Source organism: Carcharodon carcharias, chromosome 10 (genome assembly GCF_017639515.1).
Source record: "Carcharodon carcharias isolate sCarCar2 chromosome 10, sCarCar2.pri, whole genome shotgun sequence".
Classification (NCBI taxonomy): domain Eukaryota; kingdom Metazoa; phylum Chordata; class Chondrichthyes; order Lamniformes; family Lamnidae; genus Carcharodon; species Carcharodon carcharias.
In genome coordinates, this window is record NC_054476.1 from 42,790,853 (window position 1) to 42,815,596 (window position 24,744).

The 24,744-nt window shown below is 43.9% G+C and overlaps 1 protein-coding gene across 1 annotated transcript in view; it reads right to left on the reverse strand.

Moving 5' to 3' along the window:
- The window catches only part of LOC121282821 (ethanolamine kinase 1-like), a 509,597-nt gene that overhangs the window by 312,640 nt on the left and 172,213 nt on the right, over positions 1-24,744 (reverse strand). The window contains exons 7-8 of the mRNA XM_041196636.1: positions 22,339-22,422; positions 929-1,089 (exon numbers count right to left, since the gene is read on the reverse strand). Of these exons, the coding sequence (XP_041052570.1) occupies positions 929-1,089; positions 22,339-22,422 (245 nt within the window). The remainder of the gene's footprint in view (positions 1-928; positions 1,090-22,338; positions 22,423-24,744) is intronic.

Consider the following 24,744-nt stretch of genomic DNA (forward strand, 5'->3'; position numbering starts at 1 on the left):
TGGTGAACAGTAATACCTTGTCCATAACAGTTCAAAATTCTGTTAACATTTAGAAATACCATGTTAATCATTTGCAAATCTTGGCCCTGGGAAAATCTGAGTACAGGAGTGTTCTGAGACTTCTTACCACCTGTTAATATGACAAGCCAGCAGCACACAATCAGGAGACGACAAGAATAGCAGGGAAGGCCCACGACAGTTCGTGAACAAATACAGAAAAGCATTTTCACTTATTCATCGTGCTTGATACTGTTGGGATCTTGGGTACCCAGTTACACAAGTACTCGTTGGTGCTTTACACAGAATAGCACAGCATTCTTAAAGGGTCACTTTGGAAGTAATTTTATTGGCTGAAGTAAAAACAATTACTTGATAATAATTACTCTCCAAGCATCACCACATACCAGAGAAATTAACTGCATCTGTATGCAAGCATGATCATGTGCTGTATAAATAAGAATGTTTTCTTTCTTCTTTTGTACACCGTTAACAACATATCACATCTTCAGGATGTCCCGAAGCGCTTCACCACTAAGGAGCTACTTTTGAAGTGTAGCCTAATATAATTTAAAAGTAGTGGATAATCTAAATTTTCAATGAATATGAATGCTAATATCTTTCTCATGCATCATTATACAACTAAGATTTGAGTAAAGGACACTCATCTGAACCAGAGTGTGGTCCTGTTTATTCGTTTTCTGTTGACAGTATCATATATTACTGCCAATACGGACTGAGCACTGTTGTTTGAGGCAGAGCAAATCACAGGCCTCCATCCCTACTATATTTCCTCCAGGCCAACAATTTACTGAAATTAAAAAAAAAACTGGAAGAACAATTTTTGTAGACTCTTGGCTTTCACTTAAAAATCATTCTCGCATTGCTCTATTATAAAATATAAAGGTGCTGTTAAACCCTTGACACTCACCAAGGTAAATTTGTTCACTTGTACATAGAGCTTCAGCACTTCCAGATCAGTCACCACTGGTTCATAGCCGGTACATTCTTTATACGCCTCCAGGTAGGACTTGAGCCACTCTAGCTGCATTTCCTTAGGTGGGTACATGCTGAAGTCCAATTCACTCACCCCTAAACAGAAGTAAAACCTTTATTCTTGCAGTCATTAAAATGGTTATACCTGGAAGAATCTGGAATCTTTGGAGTGAAATTTACAGTGGAGTCAAATAAACCATCAATGTAACTTGTTCCAGGATCCTGTTTCAGAGCTCAGTGCAATGCTCTCTCTCAAATGGCATGTGTATGGCCATGTATTAAGATGGGATTGAAAGATGTCTTTTGGAGTAAATAGGCTGCTCACAACTTTGTCAGTTTGCCAGGAAGAAATTCCAGCATAATGTATGTCATGACTTCTAAAATGCAAACTGTACATAGACAGATAAATGTGCTCAGTGGATTTAGTAGCCCACACGGTACAAAGAAAATGTGCCCATTTTCACCTTTTTTCCTCCTGTAGGTGTTTTATAAAGCTACTGGTGCCCTTTCATACTGCAGACCAATCATTGTGACATCTGATATATGCACACTTGTGCAACTGACATTTTTTTCTCTCACAGTCACTTTTTGTTCATTGTTTCAAAGTAAAACAGCAGCAAATTAAAACCTAACAAGAAGGGGAAAGCTACCATGAGAAACTACTAATGATTTATGGAACACCAATTCTGAATGACCAGTCGTAAGAGCCTAGCAGTAATAAAAATAAAATCAAAAAATGGAACCAACAGAATCACTCAATGTGCTTTGTGAGAAACAATTCCATCTACCAATTTTTCCTGAGTAACAGAAATTTCTAACATCCCAAATAAAGTTTCAAGCAAAATAAAAAGAAAATCAAAAAGTTAATATTTCAAAATAATATGATTCTATATAGATACTGAATTGTATTTGCATTTCACTTCAAGGCATCTCCCAAAAACCCAGTGAATTTTTTTTGCAGCAGAAAGTTAATGGTTGTTACCCATATCTATGCACGCTGAAAATGTACAGATTGCAGAATTTCCCAACATACAATCTGTGCATCCTGAGCATATGCACTTTTCATGCATCAGTAGATTTCTAAGTTGAAGCAGAGGGATGCATCTCTTCCTGTGAGAATTTGCAAGTTTCTTTGCTTTGTCCAAAAAGATTTCAGAACAAACTGGAGTATGAATTGCCAGAGGATTATTTTGTGGACACGTCACATTTAAAATAATAACAGCTCTACCTTTTTAAAAAAAATTATGGACTGATCAGTTTTAGCTTTTAGAAAGTTAGCCAACAATTATGATTAAAGGGTCCTGTAGTTTCCTTGGCTGCTACTTGGAAAACTTATCTCAACCATGGATTTTTCTGCTTTCCTCAGTGGAAAAGCTGAACAAGGGTTCAGGTACGTTCTCTAAGCAATTTAATGTACCTGGAAGATAATATTGAATTAATGGGTTTCTCCTGAATGGCTAATCTCTATGACAAACACAGCAAGCCCCTCTCATCTTTATTTTGGGTGGACAGTCAGTTGAAAAAAATTCTCGATTCAGAAGAAAAGTTATCCTTTTCCTGTAAGAAAACTGGGTACCTTAAAATAGTGAACTATTAAACATCTTTATGAGGTAATTTTTGCTTGTTATAGAAATTTGTGTCTATTAAAGCCTTTGAATGTGCTGTATAGTACATTAGATGATTCAAGACAAAAACTGACAACAGGAAAGTGTTTGAAGGGATTGCTGGCCAAAAGAGGGATTAAATGAGACACAAAAGAAAGCTGAGAAACAGATGGCAGAGGAAGCTGATGGTCTGAAAAAGGCCCTGGGCATTTTAGTCCTTTTCCCTCTCAAGCCTGCTCTACTTTGTACCCCAGTACAATGAGATTCTGACAACCCCCAATTAAAGCCAAGTTTTGGCTATACCAATGTTCCCAGATCTTCTGGATGCCATAATGTTCTTCCTTAGAACCATCTTCCCTAATTCCTGGATCCCACAAACCTCTCCCAGAGTTCACAAATTCCTAGATTGTACTCCCCCAGAGCCACGAAAAATTATATCGGACCCCAAGACAACCATTCTCATTGTTCCCAAATCATAGAATGTCTGTCAGTGATGCAAGGTTCTAAGAAACTATCTCACTGGTCCCAGAACTTTTCTATGATTTTATACCCCAGTGTCACCCTCTCAATCCTCCCAGTCCTAAAGGCCCCTCTTATTATTGCTATTCATCGTCCCATTTTGCAATGCCCCTCAAATCCCAGGGCTGCTCTATTGCTTATAAATCAATGTCCCCAGTAAAACAACTTGGTTCTTATAAAACTCCTGATTCACTGTGAGTGATGCCAGAAGACATCACCATATGTGTACAATTAGATTCAGAGCTCAAGCCTTATTGTTTAAATAAAGAGAAATAACTTATACTTGTGTTGTATTTAGATAAGTTACTAGAGTTAAAGGAAGTCCCATAGAAAAGACCCGGCAGAAAGATACTTATTTCATCTTATTTTATCTTTGCAAAAATGCAGCCATTATAGGGATACAGGAATTTAGCAGTCTGCTATTTTGGAATCAGTAATCCCGAGGTGGGAACTAGCTTGACGTCAAGATAGCAGTGCTGAGAATTTCTTTTATCATTTGCTCTTAACTTATTAAATATTTAATGTTTATTTTTCCTCATCTATGTCTGAGCTTTGAATCATGACAATTATGAACGGATGTGTGATATAATGCAATATTAATGATGGGTGTGGACCCATATCCCTTGCAAATTCAGCTATCTCTTTTTGTAATGCCAATTGTTTTACCTTCCATCATCAGTTTAATATTATTCTTCCAAAAATAGAAAGGACAAATATAATAAAATATTTTTGTTTTCGTGTTACGTCATTATTCTGAATGTTTGATGTCAGTACAGAACAATTCAGAATTTTTAATGACCCTCCTTTTTAAATTTACATTTCAAACAGTAAGATAGAATTGTTAAGCTAATAATTCTTAATATGTTGTGAATAATTCTTGTTGTGAATAAAGAACATGAATCCAACTCCAGAGCAGTCAGCGTGGCCCAGTATTATTTAGAAATATTGTGGCTGCTTTTGCACCTCAATTTTCATCACTCAACCATTGTAGTCACACTGTTGGCTGTCTAGGTTCGAAGCACTGGAATTCCCTCCCTAAACCTCTCCACATCTCTACATCAATCTGTTCTTTTAAGATATTAATAAGTGTTTGACCAAGCCTTTAGTCACCTGCTCTAACATCATTATTTGTGGTTCAGTGTCAAATCATGTTTGATAGCATTCTTGTAAACTTTGGGACATTTTACTGTGTTGACGGCACTGTAAAGGCAAGTTTTTGACAGACGTATTGTGGTCAGCAGCAAGGTGAAGGCACAAAGTTCTCACAATCTCAATAGCATGGATTTCTCCTTTCCCAAAGCCAGTTTGATTCTGGCGCTAGGTCCAGGTGATCACCAAGCAACCAGCAATAGTGATGTCATCAAGTAGGCTAAGCAGCCAATCACATTAAAGAAATCCCTTGAAAGTAAACCAGAAAGTAAAAAAAGTGATTATCATTCACCTTTTATAACATTTACAGAGGGCTAAATAAAAATTAGGATATACATGGGAAAATCTAGGGCCCAGATTCTGGCCACGATGGACAGGCTCTTCACTGTAGGAAAGATAGCAGAAATGGCCAAAAATCCTAAGTCATGTGCCCAAACACAATCTGTAAAGTCATGGCCCAGCATATCCCCCACTCTACCATTACCATCAAGCCAGATGGTAATCAATGAAAAGTGCAGGTGGGCATGCCAGGAGCAGCACTAGGCATACTTAAAAATGAGGTGTCAAGCTGATGAAACTATAACACAGGATTACTTGTGTGCTAAACAGCAGAAGCAGCTAGTGATAGACAGGGCTAATCGACCCCACAGCCAACGGATCAGATCTAAGCTCTGCAGTCCTGCTACATCCAGTCGTGAATGGTGGTGGACAATTAAACAACTCACTGGAGGAGCTCCACAAATATCCCCATCCTCGGTGATGGGGGAGCCCAGCACATCAGTGCAAATGGTGAGGCTGAAGCATTTGCTACAATCTTCAGCCAGAAATGCTAAGTGGATGATCCATCCCAGCCCCCTCTGGAGGTCCCCAGCATCACAGATGCCAGTCTTCACCCAATTCAATTCACTCCATGGATACTGCAAAAGCTATGGGCCCTGACAATATTCCAGCAATAGTACTGAAGACTTGTGCTCCAGAACTTGCCATGCCTCTAGCCAGAAACAACATTGGCATCTATCTGACTATATGGAAAATTGTCCAGCTATGTCCTGCACACAAAAGCAGGACACATCCATCCAGGCCAATTACTGTCCCAACAGTATAGTCTTGATAATCAGTAAAGTAATGGAAGGAGTCATCAACAGTGCTATCAAGCGGCACTAGCTTAGCAATAATCTCCTCACTGATGCCCAGTTTGGGTTCCATCACGGCCACTCAGCTCCTGACCTCATTACAGCCTTGGTTCAAACATGGACAAAAGAGCTGAACTCCTGAGCCGAATGTGGCATCAAGGATCCCTAGCAAAACTGGAGTGAATGGGAATCAAGGGGAAATCTCTTCGCTGGTTGGAGTCATACCTAGCACAAAGGAAGATGGTTGTGGTTGCTGGAGGTCAGTCATCTCAGCTCCAGGACGTCACCACAGGAGCTCCTTAGGGTAGGGTCCTGGGCCCAAACATCTTTAGCTGCTTCATCAATGGCCTTCCTTCCAACATAAGGTCAGAATTGGGGATGTTCGGTAATGATTGCATAATGTTCAGCACCATTTGCCACTCCTCAGATATTGAAGCAGTCCATGTCCAAATGCAGCAAGAACTGGACAATATCCAGGGCTGGCAAATGGCAAGTAACATTTGCGCCACACAAATGCCAGGCAATGATCATCTCCAACAAGAGAGGATCTAACCATCTGGAAAACCTCATCAGCTCTGGCAGCATTGGCGGAAAAAGAGTTGACGGGGGTGGTGTGGTTGTAGGGACAAGCAAGCAGTGAAAGGAGCAGATAATCAAAGGATGTCACAGACAAAAGAACAAAAGAAAACAGAGGTGTTGAAGTTGGTGATATTATCTAAACGAATGTGCTAATTAAGAATGGATAGTTTGGCACTCAAGGTACAGCTCTAGTGGGGATGGGGGGCCATAAAAGATTTAAAAATAATGGAAATAGGTGGGAAAAGAAAAATCTATATAAATTATTGGAAAAAACAAAAGGAAGGGGGATGAAACAGAAAGGGGGTGGGGATGGAGGAGGGAGTTCAAGATCTAAAGTTGTTGAATTCAATATACAGTCCGGAAGGCTGTAAAGTGCCATGTCAGAAGATGAGGTGCTGTTCCTCCAGTTTGCATTGGACTTCACTGGAACAATGCAGCAAGCCAAGGACAGACATGTGGGCAAGAAAGCAGGGTGGAGTGTTAAAATTACCTTGACTACAGCTCCTCACACCCCGCTTCCTGTAAGAACTCCATCCCATTCTCTCAGTTTCTTCGCCTCCGTCGCATCTGTTCTGATGATGCTACCTTCAAAAACAGTTCCTCTGACATGTCCTCCTTCTTCCTTAACCGAGGTTTTCCACCCACGGTCGTTGACAGGGCCCTCAACCGTGTCCGGCCCATCTCCCACGCATCCGCCCTCACGCCTTCTCCTCCCTCCCAGAAACATGACAGGGTCCCCCTTGTCCTCACTTATCACCCCACCAGCCTCCGCATTCAAAGGATCATCCTCCGCCATTTCTGCCAACTCCAGAATGATACCACCACCAAACACATCTTCCCTTCATCCCCCCTGTCGGCATTCCGTAGGGATCATTCCCTCCGGGACACCCTGGTCCACTCCTCCATCACCCCCTACTCCTCAACCCCTACCTATGGCACCTCCCCATGCCCACGCAAAAGATGTAACACCTGCCCCTTCACTTCCTCTCTCCTCACCGTCCAAGGGCCCAAACACTCCTTTCAAGTGAAGCAGCATTTCACTTGCATTTCCCCCAACTTAGTCTACTGCATTTGTTGCTCCCAATGCGGTCTCCTCTACATTGGAGAGACCAAACGTAAACTGGGTGACTACTTTGCAGAACACCTGTGGTCTATCCGCAAGAATGGCCCAAACCTCCCTATTGCTTGCCATTTTAACACTCCACCCTGCTCTCTTGCTCATATGTCTGTCCTTGGCTTGCTGCATTGTTCCAGTGAAGCCCAGCGCAAACTGGAGGAACAGCACCTCATCTTCCGACTAGGCACTTTACAGCCTTCCGGACTGAATATTGAATTCAACAACTTTAGATCTTGAACTCCCTCCTCCATCCCCACCCCCTTTCTGTTTCTTCCCCCTTCCTTTTGTTTTTTCCAATAAATTATATAGATTTTTCTTTTCCCACCTATTTCCATTATTTTTAAATCTTTTATGGCCCCCCACCCCCACTAGAGCGGTACCTTGAGTGCCATATCATCCATTCTTAATTAGCACATCCATTTAGATAATATCACCAACTTCAACACTTTTGTGTTCTTTTGTCTGTGACATCTTTTGATTACCTGCTCCTACCACTGCTTGCTTGTCCCTACAACCACACCACCCCCCTCCACTTCTCTACCCACACCCCCCAACCCGACCTTAAACCAGCTTATATTTCACCCGTCTCCTTGGATTCACCCAGTTCTGTTGAAGGGTCATGAGGACTTGAAACATCAACTCTTTTCTTCTCCACCGATGCTGCCAGTCCTGCTGAGTTTTTCCAGGTAATTCTGTTTTTGTTTTGGATTTCCAGCATCTGCAGTTTTTTGTTTTTAGAATCTAACCATCGCCTCTTGACTTTCAACGGCATTACCATCGCAGAATCCCCCACTATCAACATTCTGGGGGTCACTATTAAACAGAAACTGAACTGGACTAGCCATATAAACACTGTGGCTATAAGAGCAGGTGAGAGGCTAGGAATCCTGCGATGAGTAACTCACCTCCTGATTCCCAAAGCCTGTCCACCATCTACAAGGCACAAGTCAGGAGTGTGATGGAATATTCTCCACCTGCGTGGATGAGTGCAGCTCCCACAACACTCAAGAAGCTTGGTACCGTCCAGAACAAAGCAGCCCACTGAATTGATGCCACACCCACAAACCTTCACTCTCTTCACCACCGACGCACAGTAGCAGCAGTGTGCACCATCTACAAGATGCACTGCAGGAATTCACCAAGGCTCCTTAAACAGCACCTTCCAAACCCATGCCCACTACCATCTAGAAGGAAAAGCACAGCAGATAGATGGGAACACTACCACCTGCAAGTTCTGTTCCAAGCCACTCACCATCCTGACTTGGAAATATGTCACTGTCCCTTCACTGTTGCTGGGTCAAAATCCTGGAACTCCCTCCCTAACAGCACTGTGGGTGTACCTACACCACATGGACTGCAGTGCTTCAAGAAGGCAACTCACTACCACCTTCTCAAGGATTGGCAATAAATGTTGGCCCAGCCAGCGAAGCCCACATCCCATGAATGAAATTTTTAAAAATCCTATCTTTGCAGTGGCGGGACTGGATTTGCACAAGTATGGAGGCAGCTGGCCATTTAAATCTTCTGTTGCCTCCACTGCAGTGAGACTTTTGTAGGGCAGGAGTGTGAACCCGGATGTGTGCAGATTAGACCAGGTAAGAGCTTGTCTGAACTTGGTGGATTTGTTTGGATAGCCTGGATGCCCTTTGGAGAGGTAAGGTCCCCTTTACATATGGTCCAGGGGCACCTTTTGGTAGAGGTAAGGTATGCTTTAGGATTTTTAAAAGTAGACATGATTGTGCGTGAAATTCCATAAACTCATTGCAACTGCCAAAGAACAGTCAAAGCTGTCAAAAAACTGTCTGAACTCATTAGAACTGCCAAAGCTGTCAAGAGATTTAACTGTTGGGCTTTACATTTTTTTTGAAAAAATCAGTGCTTAACATTTCTTTCTGTCTGTTGACATAAGCCTCAGGGTTTTCATTATAGGATTTGTTCTATGATGACTGATTTTACAAATTAACAATATCAAAGTGGAATGCCTTTAAGTGAGCAGTTTGATTGACAACTCCAAATATTGATATAATAGAAATATCTGTCTTCACAAGGAATTAGTTGAAGGAAATTCCGTGTATTTATTTTCTTTAATTAGAGAGTGTTTTTTTGTTTAAAATAGTGATGTCATCAATAGGCACACAGGGCAGAATTTTCCGCTTGGTGGGTGGGCAGTCCGACCAACTTGGCGGTGGGTGGGCAGCTGATTGCTGCAGCAAAAACGGGTCACATTGCTATTTTCTGCGGGCGGGCCAATTAAGGCCCGCACAGCGGGTAAGCGACTCCCATGGAGAACGGGAAAATAGTCGTGGGGCCGGGCGGCCTCAGACTGCCGGTTCCAATATGGGGCTGGCAGCCTGTTTAATGAGTGGCCAGGCAGCCTGCTTGAGGCAGTGCACCATGGCCACTCGGGGAGAGAGGGAGGGAGCTGTGTATGCAGAAGAGTATGAGCAGGAGGAGGGGGCAGGCTGCAGGAGAGGTCAGCGGGGGGCCACTGTGCCCCTTGATTCTCCGATGCATACCTTGCTGTCCTCCCCCAAGAGGTTTCCAGCCATCAGCACTTGTTGTATCTGGAGGACGGGAGGAGGAGGGCCCCCATGTCACCAGCCAGGTGTGGGAGGAGGTTGGTGACGCTGTGAGCACCCATGATGATGTGCGGCGCACTAGCACCCAACGCCGCAAAAGATTCAATGATTTGCTGCGCTATGGACAGGTGAGTACCATGTTGGCCTTGGCCATTTGACCCAGAAGGCAGCCTTAGCCTTTGAACTCCCCCCACGTCTTGCTGTGGTTACTGCATTGGGCATTTGGCGCACGCTGGGTGGGCAAACGGGTACTGACCATGCTTACATCAGCCTTAGTGGTTGAGGAGAAGAAGGGTTCTCCCCACAGCATATGTTGGCATTTGAGTAGTCTGGGGGCAACCTGCAGGGGAGGCTGCTAGGCACATACTCAGAACTCCAACACATGTCATATTGATGGTGATGAGATGATGCAAGGGGTGCCTCAATGTGTTGTGGCCAAGTGCCAACTGCTGGCATCAGTGCCGCAACTAGTTGCGCCTCCTTGCCATGGGCGCTAAGACCCATGTGCTATTCGAAGTGATGGACGCCGAATGTGTCCAAGGTGGCCGTTGGGGGAGGGGGTTGGGACCAGCCATACTATCTTCTGGGGACTGATCACCAGTAGCGTGGACAGGAGCCGCTGGAGACCTTAGATGGGCCACTGTGGTTGGGGTGCGGTGTGCGCGTGCAGACTACATGAACGATCAGCCCCAATAAATCCTCTTCTCTGTTCTGCAGGCAAAAAGTGAACACAATCTTCGGGAGGCGGGCATGCCCTCCTCCAGCGCCTCACCACATTTGAAGAGCAGCCATGGAGCTGGGCAGGAGGCAAGAGGCCAGGGCGGCTGGTGGCAGCGAAGCTGGGGTCCAGGGGCCAGATATTTGAGGTCCACAGTCCCAACCGCTCTGTCTCCCCACCATCTCATGGTTGCTGCAATCGTTAATGCTGCAACACTGCTCATTCACAGACTGAGACACTCTGACGTGTAGGTCATATACAAAGGGCCCTCTTCCCCTTGAGGATTCGTGTCTCCACCACCTTCCAAAGTCACCTTATCCCATTTGTGACCACTATCCCCATGGCCTAACATGCCATGGCATCGCTGCTGCACAACCAAAGACTTTTTGCATCTTAGGGGGTTTGGGACCTCCAGCACCCTTTCACCCAGTGCGCCCCAAATTACTTTGTCCAAAAGGTCCTCTGCACTTCAGCTGTGAACCTCATGGCACTCAACTTAGATAAATGCCACCATGTAACTCATCCCTGTGCCAAGGGGAAATGTTGCCTTCTGCCTACCTGGTCTATGTCCATCCTTACGGAATGAAGGCCAATAATGTGACCTCTCAATCTCCTGTGATCCACAGCAAATGTCGCTACTGTTTGCGATGTTCCCTCAGCTCCACAACTATCCAGGCCACAATGCATCCAGGTCAGGTGCCTCTGCACTCTCACCACTCCTATGGTTCATAACATGCCATGTGGCATTCCTGAGGCCATCTGACCAGCCTGTCTGCATGTGCGTTTATTGGTTGGGGCGCCTCTTGACTCTTTTCCACCCCACCAATGTTTGTCTCCTTAGGGTCTTGAAGAATGAGCAACTTATGAGGCTGGGGGGTAACAGGATGAAAGGTTGAAGTGAATGAACGCTAACTGATGCACTGTCCTTGTTGTTAATTTTAGCATCACCACCAGATTGCCGTGGCCAGAGACACCGCAGCCCCCCCTCCACACCTGAGGCCCAACATGTGCAACTTGCGGCACATCATTTCAGCCAGCCAGGCACCAGCGCAGACACACACACCTCGGTGGGGACTTTACCATCGGCTAGTATCCCGGGTCACAGTGGAGAGGGCACTTCACAATCGCTGTAGGAGATGGTAGGGACAGAGAGTGCCAATGGCACCAGCAGCCAGAGGGCTGCAGGGGATGAGGCACATGCTGAGTGCGGCACTGATGACGTGACTCTGGAGTTGCCACCAATGCAGCACCGGAAGGACAAGCATCAGGAAGTGTGTTTGCATCTGGCAGGGTTGCATGAGGGTATGCTTCAGTTGGTCTCTGCGATAGAGGAGTCCAGGCAGAGTGCACATGAACGCATGAACCCCAGGGCAGAGCTTCAGGCTTCCTCCACTCTCATGGCGACTCTCATGAAGAAGGGGTTCAATTGGATGGAAATTCTTCTGATTGGGTTACGCTCTGATCTGCAAGCCCTCACAGCGGTACTATCCACGGGTGGTCATTCCCAATGTGGGAGATGTTATGGGCACCAAGTGTCGGCACTCGGTGCCCATGCATCTGCGGTGAGCAGGGAGGTCGAAAGGGACCTCACGTTGGCGCAGCAGCTGCCTGTCGTCACTGCGAGCTCCTCTCAGGGCATTCCAGATGAGTGCACTAGCTCCTCCGCCCCTCTGCCAGTCAGCGTTGCTTCCGTTGAGGCTGCGACAACTTGGAAGGTGCCAGTTCTGGAACTGGCCACTCCCTCCCAGGCGGGGCCAGCACAGGCTCCACGGGCCAGAGGGCGCCCGCCAAAGTCATCTTGGCCAATGGGACAGCAGAGTCAGCAGGCTGTCTCACAAGCCACTCAGAGCGATGGGGCGGCACCTAGACATAGCACCCGCAAACGTAAGCTTAAGGTACATTAGGCACTCAACAGGTATGTCACTGGTGATTTTGTGTTGGCCTTAGAATAGGGAACAAAATTCGTCTCATTGGAATGGAGAAGTCTGTGTAATTTTTTTGAACATAATAAAGTCCACTTTTCTGACCATGGTGAGGGTGTTTCCTTTGTGGTGCATTTTTCTTTTTCACAGACATATCATGAGTGTTTGAGTGGACATTGATATTTCTGTACTAAGCCCTTAGTTGCAGCTGATAAAGTGAAAGATGTAGCACCTGAGTGCCATGTGTGGAAGTTCCAGGCAATGCTGTTCCTGCTGATCGATGTGTGTGGAGCTAGCTGAAGGTTTGTTGCATTAAATTGTCCCGGGTGTCCCTGCCTCCTTGGTGTAGTAGTGGGTCGGCGTGCTGCCCCTCATCATCGCCCTGTCCTTCATCATCCTCTGAGCCACTGCTGGATTCATCATGTGCAGCCCCATCCAGTGCATTAAGGTCTTCATCGTCAACTGCATCTCCCCTTTCCAGCGCAGGATTGTGCAGGCCGCAGCAGACTACCACTATCAGAGAGATGCGATCTGGGGGATACTGGAGTGCACCCCCTGAGCGGTCCAGGCTACGGAAAAGTATCTTGAGAAGACCGATGGCTCTCTCCACCACAGCCCTTGTGGTGCCCTGCCTCCTATTGTACCGCTGCTCAGCTTCTGTTCTTGGACGGCGTGCTGGCATCATGAGCCACCTTCGCAGGGGATAGCCCTTGTCACCCAGCAGTCAACCATCCAGCTGAGCCGGAGCACTGAAGAGCCCCGGCACCTGGGAGTGTCTGAGGATGGAGGCATCGTGGGAGCTGCCTGGATACCTTGCACAGACTTGTAGAATCAGCATCTTGTGATCACACACTATCTGCACGTTCATGGAGTGGAAGCCCTTCCTGTTGACGAAGGCACCAGGCTCACCTGCTGGGGCCTTGATGGCCACATGTGTACAGTCTATTGCACCCTGGACACAGGGGAAGCCAATGCCAGTGAAGCCTCTGGCTCACTGTGTCTGACTTGCCTGGTCCCAGTGGAAGTGGATGAAGGTCAATACCTGTCTGAACAGAGCATCTGTAACCTGCTTGACATAAGTGTGGACAGATGATTGGGAGACACCGCAAAGATCACCCACCAAGCCCTGGAAGGAGCCAGAGGCATAGAAGTGAAGGGCAACTGTGAGCTTCAGAGCCGCTGGCATGGGGTGTCCACCCACACAATTAGGGGAGATCTCAGGGCCAATCATCTGTCAGATATAGCTGACTGTCTCCCTTGAGAGTCGGACCCTCCTTCAGCACTGCACCTCAGTCATATTGAGGAAGCTGCTTTGCCGCCTGTATACCCTGGCAGCAGGATAGTGGCGGGTTCTGCGGCCCCTTCCACTGTGGACAACCTCTTGGCCCTGTGCCCCTTGTGCCTGCACCTGGCATCCCAAAGGTGGCTCCCCTGGAGGCTGATTGTCCAGTCCTGGCCTCCTCCTTATTCTAACCCTCCCTTCCTCCTCAGAGGAGCTGCCTTCAGTGGAGATGTCAGAACACATATCCTCAGGCTAAATGGGGGCCTCCGGAAAGCTGCAGGCCCGAGAAAGATTACTGTCTGCAGACTGGTTTCAAAGTACACAAGAAGCTCTTGGAAATCGATGTGAACTGCTAACAATCACACAGGCAACTTTAAAACACTTTCTGCAATTAAAACTTCATGGACAACATGAACAACCCCTCGAAGTCCACATATCCCACCAGTGCATGACTTTTATTAAAAATCTCCCAATCACCAACCTGAAGGTCACATGGGCCCCTCAAAATCCTGGACAATTGGCAAGTTAAGGGCCTTAACGAGTCCTTTCATTAATGGCGGGCGTGCATCCCACTGCTGTGCGCACCCGCTGACCGAAATATCGCGATGCCGCGCGCTGACATTGGGATGCTCGCCTGACATTTTAAGCACTGACGTGCGGGCTCCACCACCCACACATCAGCCAGAAAATTCTGCTCATAACTTTATTTCATGTCAGTGTGGCTCCTGATGTTTACCCATGGTGAATACTAGGTGAATTGGCATGAAAGGGCTAAAGGCTGTGGACATGGGTTGGCATGAGTTGGCACTAAGTTGGCATAAGGGATATAAATGGCCGACAGGATGAGTGAGGGGGAATTTTACTCACATTCATGTCTAATTTTAACAATCCCAAAGGGTGCCTTACCTCTTCTAAAGGATATCTTACCCACAACTGCTACCATCTAGAAGGGCAAGGGCAGCAGGCATTCGGGAACACCACCACCTGAAAGTTCCTCTACAAGCCACTCACCAGCCTGACTTAGAAACACATTGTTGTTCTTTCACTATCACTGGGTCAAAATCCTGGAACTCTCTCCCTAACAGCACTGTGGGTATACTTACACCACATGATTGCAGCGGTTCAAGAAGGCAGCTCACCACCACCTTCTCAAGGCAATTAGGAATGGGTAATAAATGCTAGCCTAGCCAGTGATGCCCACATCCCATGAATGAATAAACAAAATTTTGATCTGCTTCTTCTCATGACTCATTTCTTTTGAGGCAGTTCGCATGTTTTGTGGCCTATTAATTTGAGGCCAACTGCAATAGGAATCATATCCAGTAAAATTTTCCATCCTATCTTGTGATAGCAATCATATAAAGTAAAGTGTCCCACCAAAACCTCACTTTCCAAAGCAACAAAGCCACAAATCATTGGTGCTTTTGTAGGCAAAGGAGAATATAAGAGAATCTTCAAATTTCAATAATGGCAATTATCAGAGCAAGCAGCAAAATATCACAACATTTTGATGAAGCGGTGATAAGATTACCTGAGCGAGTGTGCATGAGGAGGGAGCTTTTATTCATAAGCAGACAATAGTTGGGTGGCAAGATGAGTGGTTCAGGACAGAATATGTTAATGCCAACAGCATTGTTCAGCAGATCTGGCTTCAATATTGCCAAAAGTTTAATGACCCCGCCAGTGGGTTAAGTTAAGGGACTCCGCCCTAACCTTATATTACTGCAAGGTATTAAGTATCCATGACATGAACAGTTGTTGCTAGAGGCCAATCATATCAGGCCATCTCAGTCCCAGGAATTTACAAACATGCGAATTAGGAGCAGGACTAAGCTATTCAGTCTCTCCAGCCTCTCCAGCCCGCTCCGCCATCAGATAAGATTATGACTGATCTGACTGTGGCCTCTACTTTCCTGTCTACCCCCTAAAGTCTTTGACTCCCTTGTCAGTCAAAAATCTATCTAACTCAGCCGTAAAAATATTCATTGACCCTGCCTCCACCGCGCTCTGGTGAAAAGAATTAACGACCCCAGAGAAAACAAAATTCTTCTCATCTCCATGTTAAATGGGAGCCCTTTTATTTTTAAATTGTGTCTCCTAGTTCCAGGCTCTCCCATAAGGGAAAACATCCATTCGGCATCCACCCTGTCCAGCTTGCTCAGGATCTTATTCATTTCAATGAAATCACCTCTCATTCTTCTAAACTTCAATGGATACACATCCAACCTGTTCAACCTTTCCTCATAAGACAACCTCTTCATCCCAGGATATCCCAGTTGAGTGAAGCTCCTCTGCAGTGCGTCTAATACAATTATGTCCTTTCTTAAATAAGGTATAGGGTAGTAATCTCCTCCAACTGGGAAATTTATGGAGTATAAAACCCAAACCCATGGACATGTTTTGACCTCATGTTTATTACCACACAATTCAGAAACCAAGCTGCAGCCAACAGCACAGGGCTGGACAGATAGGGGTTAATTAGGACATTTAGTAAAAGCGGCTCATCAAAAGGGTTTGGACATTGACAGATTGCTATCATGGAACAATGGGTTCCAGGGAAATGCCATTACCTGCCATTGACTAACATGGTTAAGAGACTGATTACCGGATACAATGGCACGAGAAATATGTCTTTTATATTATATATGGATCTCTGAAGGCGGAGGGGCATGTTAGTGGGGTGGTGAAAAAGGCATATGGGACACTTGCCTTTATCAACCGAGGCATAGATTACAAAAGTAGGGAGGTCATGTTGGAGCTGTATAGAACCTTAGTGAGGCCACAGCTGGAGTACTGTGTGTAGTTCTGGTCACCACATTATAGGAAGGATGTAATTGCACTGGAGGGGGTGCAGAGGAGATTCACCAGGATGTTGCCTGGGATTAAACATTTAAGTTATGAAGAGAGGTTGGATAGACTTGGGTTGTTTTCGTTGGAGCAGAGAAGACAGAGGCGACCTGATCAAGGTGTACAAGATTATGAGGGACATGGCAGGGTGGATAGGGAGCAGCTGTTACCCTTAATTGAAGGGTCAGTCACGAGGGGACATAAGTTCAAGGTGAGGGGCAGGAGGTTTAGGGGTGATGTGAGGAAAAACTTTTTTACCCAGAGGGTGGTGACGGTCTGGAATGCACTGCCTGGGAGGGTGGTAGAGGCAGGTTGCCTCACATCCTTTTAAAAGTACCTGGATGAGCACTTGGCATGTCATAACATTCAAGGCAATCGGCCAAGTGCTGGTAAATGGGATTAGGTAGGTAGGTCAGGTGTTTCTCATGTGTCGGTGCAGACTCGATAGGCCGAAGGGCCTCTTCTGCACTGTGTGATCTGTGATTCTGTGATATTCAAACCTTCATTGACTTCAGAGCCAGGTGCTGGCACTGCCTTGCCTCAAAACTGTAGGAGAATTGTTAAAACGATGTGAGAGCTGATCATATTCATCTGGGATATATTTTCCATGGAATGACAATTGTTTCAATCAGCATGAGCTGATCATATTTATCTGGACTATGTGTAGAATAAACTACTGGACATTGGAATCAGTTGGCCAGGCCAGCAGCAGAAATGGTCTAACTGGGGACAGAAATTGTAGGACATGGCTGTTTTCTGCAGGCAGTCGAGGAAGTCACTAGAGTCTGGTCAACTCCACTGAGGGACCTACAACACCATTGGAAGAGCAACCAAGAGGTGATTATAAGTATTAAGTTAGGAGATAAAAATTTAAGTATTAAGTTAGGAACAAGGTGGAGGTTTAGCCTCTGATGGGACAGGGTTCCGGGTAACTGTAATTGTAACTGTATTTCGTGATTGCTGAATGCAGCCCTTCTCTGAGGGCCGTGGGTAATTCAATAAAGTGATTGTGAATTATCAAAAGAAACTTGTCTCGCTGGTCATTCTGTTGAAGGCACACACTTGTGAATCTGGGGTCACGAACTTGAGTGTGGGGGAGGGAAGGTCTCTGAGGGAGAAAAAGGGGGCACCCTTACAAAGGAGACCAAAATATATGGTCACACCAATGCCCTGTACAACTGTAGCAAAACTTTCCTATTTTTATATTCCGTTCCCCTTGCAATAAACAACACATTCCATTTGTCTTCCTAATCACTTACTGTACCTGCATATTGACTTTTTGTGATTTATGTACCAGGACACCCAGATCCCTCTATACTGCAGAGTTCTGCAATCTCCCTCCATTTAAATAATATGCTGCTTTTCTATCCTTCCTGCCAAATTGGAAGAATTCACATTTTCCCACATTATACAATTTGCTGCGGAGTTCCTCAGGACAATGTCCTAGGCCCTAGTGTTCAATTCTTTCCAATCCTTCTGCAGGAAAATGATGGTATAACAAGAGGAAGAGAAGTTGTGAAGGCCTCAGTCCTTTCATAGAATCATGGAAGGATGCGATACAGAAGGAGACCATTCAGCCCATCATGCCAGTGGTTGCTCTTTCAGAATTATCCAATTGATCCCACTCCTCTGCTCTCTCCCCAGAGCCCCATAATATTTTTCCCCTTCAAATTCCTAAAAAATTTCCACAAAAGACTGATGGCAGACCGACTGCTAGGGTGTAGCCTTTGCAATTCATGATTGTATTGTGGGCAGGAGTACACAGAATGACGTTTGTGCATTCAATGACACCGTGGACTTTGGAAAATCTAGGACTCTCTCCTGCTGTTGCCAACTGTCTACGGGGAAGCAGATAAAGTAGCTTGCTTTAAAAATTACTGCCTCAGTCACTTGCTTAATACATCAGTGGCCTGCAGATTGGCTGATATTGCAAATATCCCCTGTTGTGGCCTGAAATGAGCCTGAGGCAATAAAGTCCAGGGCTGATCTGAACTTGACAGCCACTGACAGTACCACGCTTGTCCTAAAGTCTGGTTCCAGGTCAGTTTGCAACATGAGACAACAGCCTTTGCATACGTTGTTTATATGTGAAGTGTAATACTGGATAAGTACATTCCTCCTTTCACATGACCCAGTTTGCTTTGCATCCCTCCTCCTCCTTCACTTTGTCCAGACAACATAAATAAACAGGGATTCCAAGCAACAGTCATTAACGCAAAGGATAGATTCCCATCAAATAGGTTTACCAAATGTCTGCCTAAATATTTCTTCAACAGAGTTGACCACACAATAAAAAAGAAGTAAAGTTATTTTCTTGTATATCGCACCTAAAAGTTGCTGACTACACTTTTAGATACTTTTTTATTGAAAGGCAGAGTTTAATGAACCTGAACACTCAGTTTATATAGGGAAGCCTAAATTGTGCACTTCCAGCACAAAAAATGGAAATGGTGTCAACCAGTAAATGCCATTAAAATATAATAATGAAGTTCCCAACTATTTCTGGCAAAGCTTCCAGTGCTTGAACTACAATGGGTGTCATTTCCAAAATGATAAGAGCTATCACCATTCCCCGCACCTTATCTGCCCTATTATCCTGTGGGTGTGTTTGCCTGTCTGTGGAACATAAGGGACACAAAATTGGTATAATTTTAAACTAAAAATATCACTCAAATGCTTGGAGCATAAACTCTGCATTCTGTGTTGTTTGTCATTCAGCATTCTCTTTAACACAATGCCATGTTCTCTCTTGTTGCTCCTAATCAGCAAGTATGTTGTGTGTGTGCTCTTCCTTGCCATTTCTTTCGACAACTGCAGAATTATTTATCTTGTTCAATCACCCTATTTTTCTCCATACTTAGAAAACCTATGTTAGACTTTACCTAACCACGGTTTCTTGGTTTCTCTCCTACTCTTTTCACCCTGGGTAGTGTCCTGCAAAATGACTCCGGGACCTCCAGCTTAGTTCCTCAACAAAGGATAAATGAATAGCAACATCACTTTATCCTTAAACAGTAAAAATGGATGGTAATATTTGCACCAAACAAAGAAATATATTTTCCTTTAGTAACCCACTAATTAGTGATGATTTCTGTTTATGACAAGACAACTATTTTCCATTACAAGCCCTGTCAGGGTTGAGATTATTTCAAACTTAACATGATCCCATTATGAACATTGATTTGTCTGATTCACACAACTGACAAGAATGAGTCCAGCTGGTCATAAACCACCAATCTAGGGACCACACATGTGGTCTATAAATGTAGCTATCAACAGGCTCACTTTATCATATTTTTCTAAACAACTCACATTGCATTTGACTGTAGAGGTGACAGTTTTGCACTCTTTATCCTCAATTGCTGTTTTCTAAAGCAGTCTGGTTTCTTTTCATTGAACACAAGTAGACTGTTGAGGCCAAATGGTTAATAACACTTAAAAAAACCCTCTTAACTCTAGCAATCACTGTCACTATTCATAAAGCTCAGCTATCATACATACTTATAATAATTAAAAATAAAATAGAAGATAATGACTGCATGATTAATGATTCATGATTAATTACAGGAGAAAACTTCTGGATGTCGCATCAGTGAATTGTATGTCATAACAATGCTGTCTTTATTCATTATTATACCTTCCATAAATTATCATGTAAGTCATTGAAAGAGTGGAGGGGAAAACAATGCTGTTAAATGGACAGCCATTGCATAATTTCATTTGAGATCATATTCATTATTATGTTAAAAATGATGGCTGTGTCATCCATTACTGTCCATTAAAAATCATTCCATTTTCAATCCTGCAACAATATCCTAAGTAAGTCAAAGAAATACAACTTCCTTTAGACTACATTCAAAAATTTGCTTGAAACTTAGCCTCCCTCTTAAATGGACAGGCAGAGAGGTTTAATACTTTGCATACTCCGTTTTATGTTTCATCCCTGTGCTGGTATGGTTCCTCAGAGCCTGACAGCCATCTGCATCGCCTACAAGCATAGGTGGAAAACCTCACTGATCCATGTTTCTAAAGAAATTACTCCCCGAGTATGTGTCAAGGGTACTGAAAAGTATTAGTGTAATGATGATTAATCACAGAACTGAGCCATTGTGGAGAGAATGGCCAATTGAGGGTCTTTTGCATTGGAAATCACAATGATGACTTTCAAAACCCAGGTGTAATTTCTCATGATAAATATTCTGGCTGACACTATAGATACTTTAAATCCCATATACAGTTGTCTTTCTTGTCTAATTTCAGTTTGTTGGGGGGGTAGGATGAAGAGAGTTATAATGAGCCATACTGTAGAGCTTTACTGCCCAGCAGTCTGCTCATCAAGCAAAGGCATACTGATGGAGTGTCCAGTATGGCAGGAATTAGCACATATCATGGAGCTGTCTCTCAGGGAGACATCATATTCATCCCACCAAACCTCTTTGCTCAAATGACTTGTAACATGCTGCACAGTGTGTTGACCAGTACAGAAAGTTGACTGACCATCTCCATCTTCAGTTTCCACTTGCTGTTTCCACCAGAGAATTAAGTAATTGGGTAATAAAAAAAATGCAACTTACACTTTAATAATAGGGAAGACAACAGACTTGCATTGCATCCATGATATTAGAAGCAAAGATGTAGATAGCATATTGGACCAACTTATTGAGCAAGTGGAGACAAGAATGGCTGTGTATGGGGTGCAACAGGTACAAGTGAAAGAATCACATAGCCTTCCTTAGGACCCTTTCAGTCTGTAGTGATTAATCAGCAGGTGTACCTTCAAGCAAAGTTTCATTACCCACTGATTCTGGATAGGCTTCCTCTGTACTCTGGACACATCCGCAAGAAGCTGGGTCGATCCTTTGATGTCTCCTTTTATATAGGATACAAAACAACCCAATGTGGTACCCATTTTACCAGTAGTTCTATTCCATGGATGGTAGTGATTCAGAATTTACAATGCAACAAACATTTTACTATTCAGTAATAAATGGGCACCAATAAAGGCAGTCATAAAACTTGGCACAATAAATTTTGTCCATCAGAGATTATTAAATTTATTTAAGTGATAAACTCTGTTATAGGACAGGGTACGCGATAATAAAAGTTGATTTTCACTAATCAAATAAGCAAATAGTTAATTAAACAACAACATTTTAAATAAAATCTGTAAAATCTACAGCCCTAATGCCTAGTGAGCTAATTTTTTTCAATCCTGGTTTTAGTGTTAAATACTAAATATGTTACATTGGTCACTGTCACAAGAGCAACAATATACAACTTGTTCACAAGTTGAATTTTACAGGATCTCTTCTATTTTACTGGTTGCAATTTCTGGAGCAAATGAAATGGTCTCATGCAATGTATTTCATGAGTTCTGAATGATCTATTTGCAGGCGTGTACAATTTTAGAACAAAAGTGCTATTTTACTATGCTCCACAACACTTGGAGCTAAATTTCCTCTTCCAATTATCTTGCTTCCTGTTTGGATTTCTACTCTCACCTTGCTTATTTTTAACTCCTCGCTGCTACATTGAAATAATGTCCATTTTTACCTTTTAAATAAGCAACTGTGGGGACTGGGGTCTTTCCTGGAGCTCTCTGTGACAGTCAGAATGCAGGAAGTAGACTTAACATCCAGTTATGGTGAGGTGGAGTGCCAGCCATGTGCTCTCTCAAATGTAGACAACTAACTTGTGTGTGTCATCTAAGCCCACAAGTAAAAGAAGGAAAAGCAAATTGGTTTCACTGTGCATGAGCTGTGTCATATTGATACATAAGAACGATTAGGATATTGTCCTCTATCTATGCAAAGTTCCACTGAACCCATTTCATAGGGCCTCAGTGAAACCTGGTATAAAATGATAACTGTATTCAAATTGGTAATCTGTAACTCACCTGCAAATTCGTTAAAGTGGTTTCCGATATCATATGCTTGGTAGTTGTAGCCAGTATATTCATAATCAATGAACTTAACAAGTCCTAAGAAAACAGTGAACATTGATCAGTTATTATTTAATCAGTAAATTACAATAAAACTTTACCTCATCATTTTGGAAACCTATAAACATGTGTAAATTTTTCAATATAATAACTTTTCTTTTCCAATTTCCTCTCTGTTTTTCCTCATCCATTTGTTGACTCAAATTGACACACAGTCCCACAATGCTGGGGACCTTATGATACATCAGTCAGTGGCTATAATTCATTTGTGAGCTTTGACAGCAAGCACTTTAACCATGGAGAGCATTGCAATGAGCCCGATCATGTCTTCCCCCATTAAATTTTCCATCCTTAGCAATCAGTAGCGAAAACCTTGACTGATTTCCTTCTGCTCTCTAGCTTAGGGGTGCTAACTGCAGCAACCTAATTACTGTCCTGGATGAGATTGAAAAACTGCCCTGAAATTCCTGTGCCCTCTAACTTGGCAGCTTAAATGAGTCAGGATGGGCTTTATACCTATTGTTAACTTAGGAGGTTGTCTTCATCAGAAATCCTGGGGTCAGCTAATGTTCCTAATGATGGTAGGACACTGCCTGTCCCTTGTCTGTCCCAGCAGCGAAGAGCCTTGGAAAAGGGTCTCAATATGTTGCAGCAGCCAGTTAATTCTCAGATCCTAGGCTCTCACACAGAGGTAGTGTCAAAAAAAGGCAGAGAAAATGTTGTATGGTCACAAGGGATATGTACTTTGAGAAATAAACAAGTAATGTTTTTGTAAATAGGTGCAATAAATGATTGGGATATTTGATGTGAAGATTGCTTGGTGTTTGGCTGTTTTGTGTGCCTCAAGATTAGGATTTTATAGGAGTCTGTGAGGCACATGGAGCTAACTCTGACCATATAAGGGTTGGTGAAAGGGCACAGATATTTAATGGATGGAGAGCTCGAAATAAAGAATCCAGAAACCTACTAATGCATCACCCTCTCAGTCATCTGTCTGGGACTACTGTCAAAATGTATAACCTTAGTCGCCTGGGCAAAAGGGGCATTGGTGACTTTGCCCTGAAGAGGAATGTATGCCGATTGACTGGTTTGTCAAAACTCCTGCATGGTTCCCTAGAATGAGGCGCCATCTACAAGGCAGAAGTCAGGAGTGTGATAGTTTCCTCTCCAATTGCCTGGATGAGTGCAACTCCCACAACACTCAAGAAGCTTGACACCGTCCAGGACCAAGCAGCCTGCTTGAATGGCACCACATCCACAAACATTCACTCCCTCCACCACTGACGCACAGTAGAAGCAGTGTGTACCATCTACAAAGTGCACTGCAGAAATTCACCAAAGCTCCTTCAACAGCACTTTCCAAACCCCGACCAGCAGTTTAAGAAGGCAGCTCACCACAACCTTTTCAAGGGCAACTAGGGATGGGCAATAAATGCTGGCCCAGACAGCGAAGCCCACATCCCTTGAATGAATTGTTAAAAAATCTTCAGTCTCCCTCTCTGCGAGCTAGAGTTGTGTGTATTATGGATCTTGGTCACAGATCTGTGTGCAGCAATGAGCAGAACTCCTTTTGTAAAACAGGCATCTCCGACACAAGTCTTGAAAAGTGCACCTCAGTTGATTCCTTGCTGCATGGGTAGTGCTTATCTCAGGTGGCTTTACGGACTCTTGCAGCTTCTCTTCCTCAAGAATGTATAATGTGTAAAGTGGGAAAACTGTTGTGGAACTTTCAGATACTAATTCCCTTTAAACCAAATGATCTCTGAGGGTAATGCAGGATGTAGGCAAAGTTGTTCTGAGTATAACAGGGAAAATACATTTCCAAGAGCTGCAGTCAATCCCAAGATATGGCCAAAAGTCTCTACAAGCAAGCTTACTTCAGCAGGTTCCTTTTAGTTAATACACTGAAATATATAGAAACTGACATGCATGATTCACAGGGCAATAAGTAAATTATGGGTCAAGAAACAGAGAGGGAAACATAATCCCTTAATAGCCGATTATGATGGGAATTTAAATACATGAGTAACCTATCTTCCAGTCAATGTACGAGCAGTGTTCCTCGTTACATTGCTGTCTGTTCAGATAAAATATTGCGTATAAACAAAGGCTGGGAATGCACAGGCAAAGCTACCAACTAATCAGATCACTTCGGGACAGATTTCTTGAAGCAGTGATGATATGCAAGCCATATTAACAGCTTACTGTATTGGGTAGAGACTCCAGTTCAGCAATGAGGGGCAAGAGCTTGGCAGGGCAGGAGGGTTTATTGTAAACTTGGGCTCAAATTGCTCCAGAATATTTATGCATTATAATTAGTAGCATTCTCCCTTGAGTTTGAAGGTTGTAGGTTCACAGCTC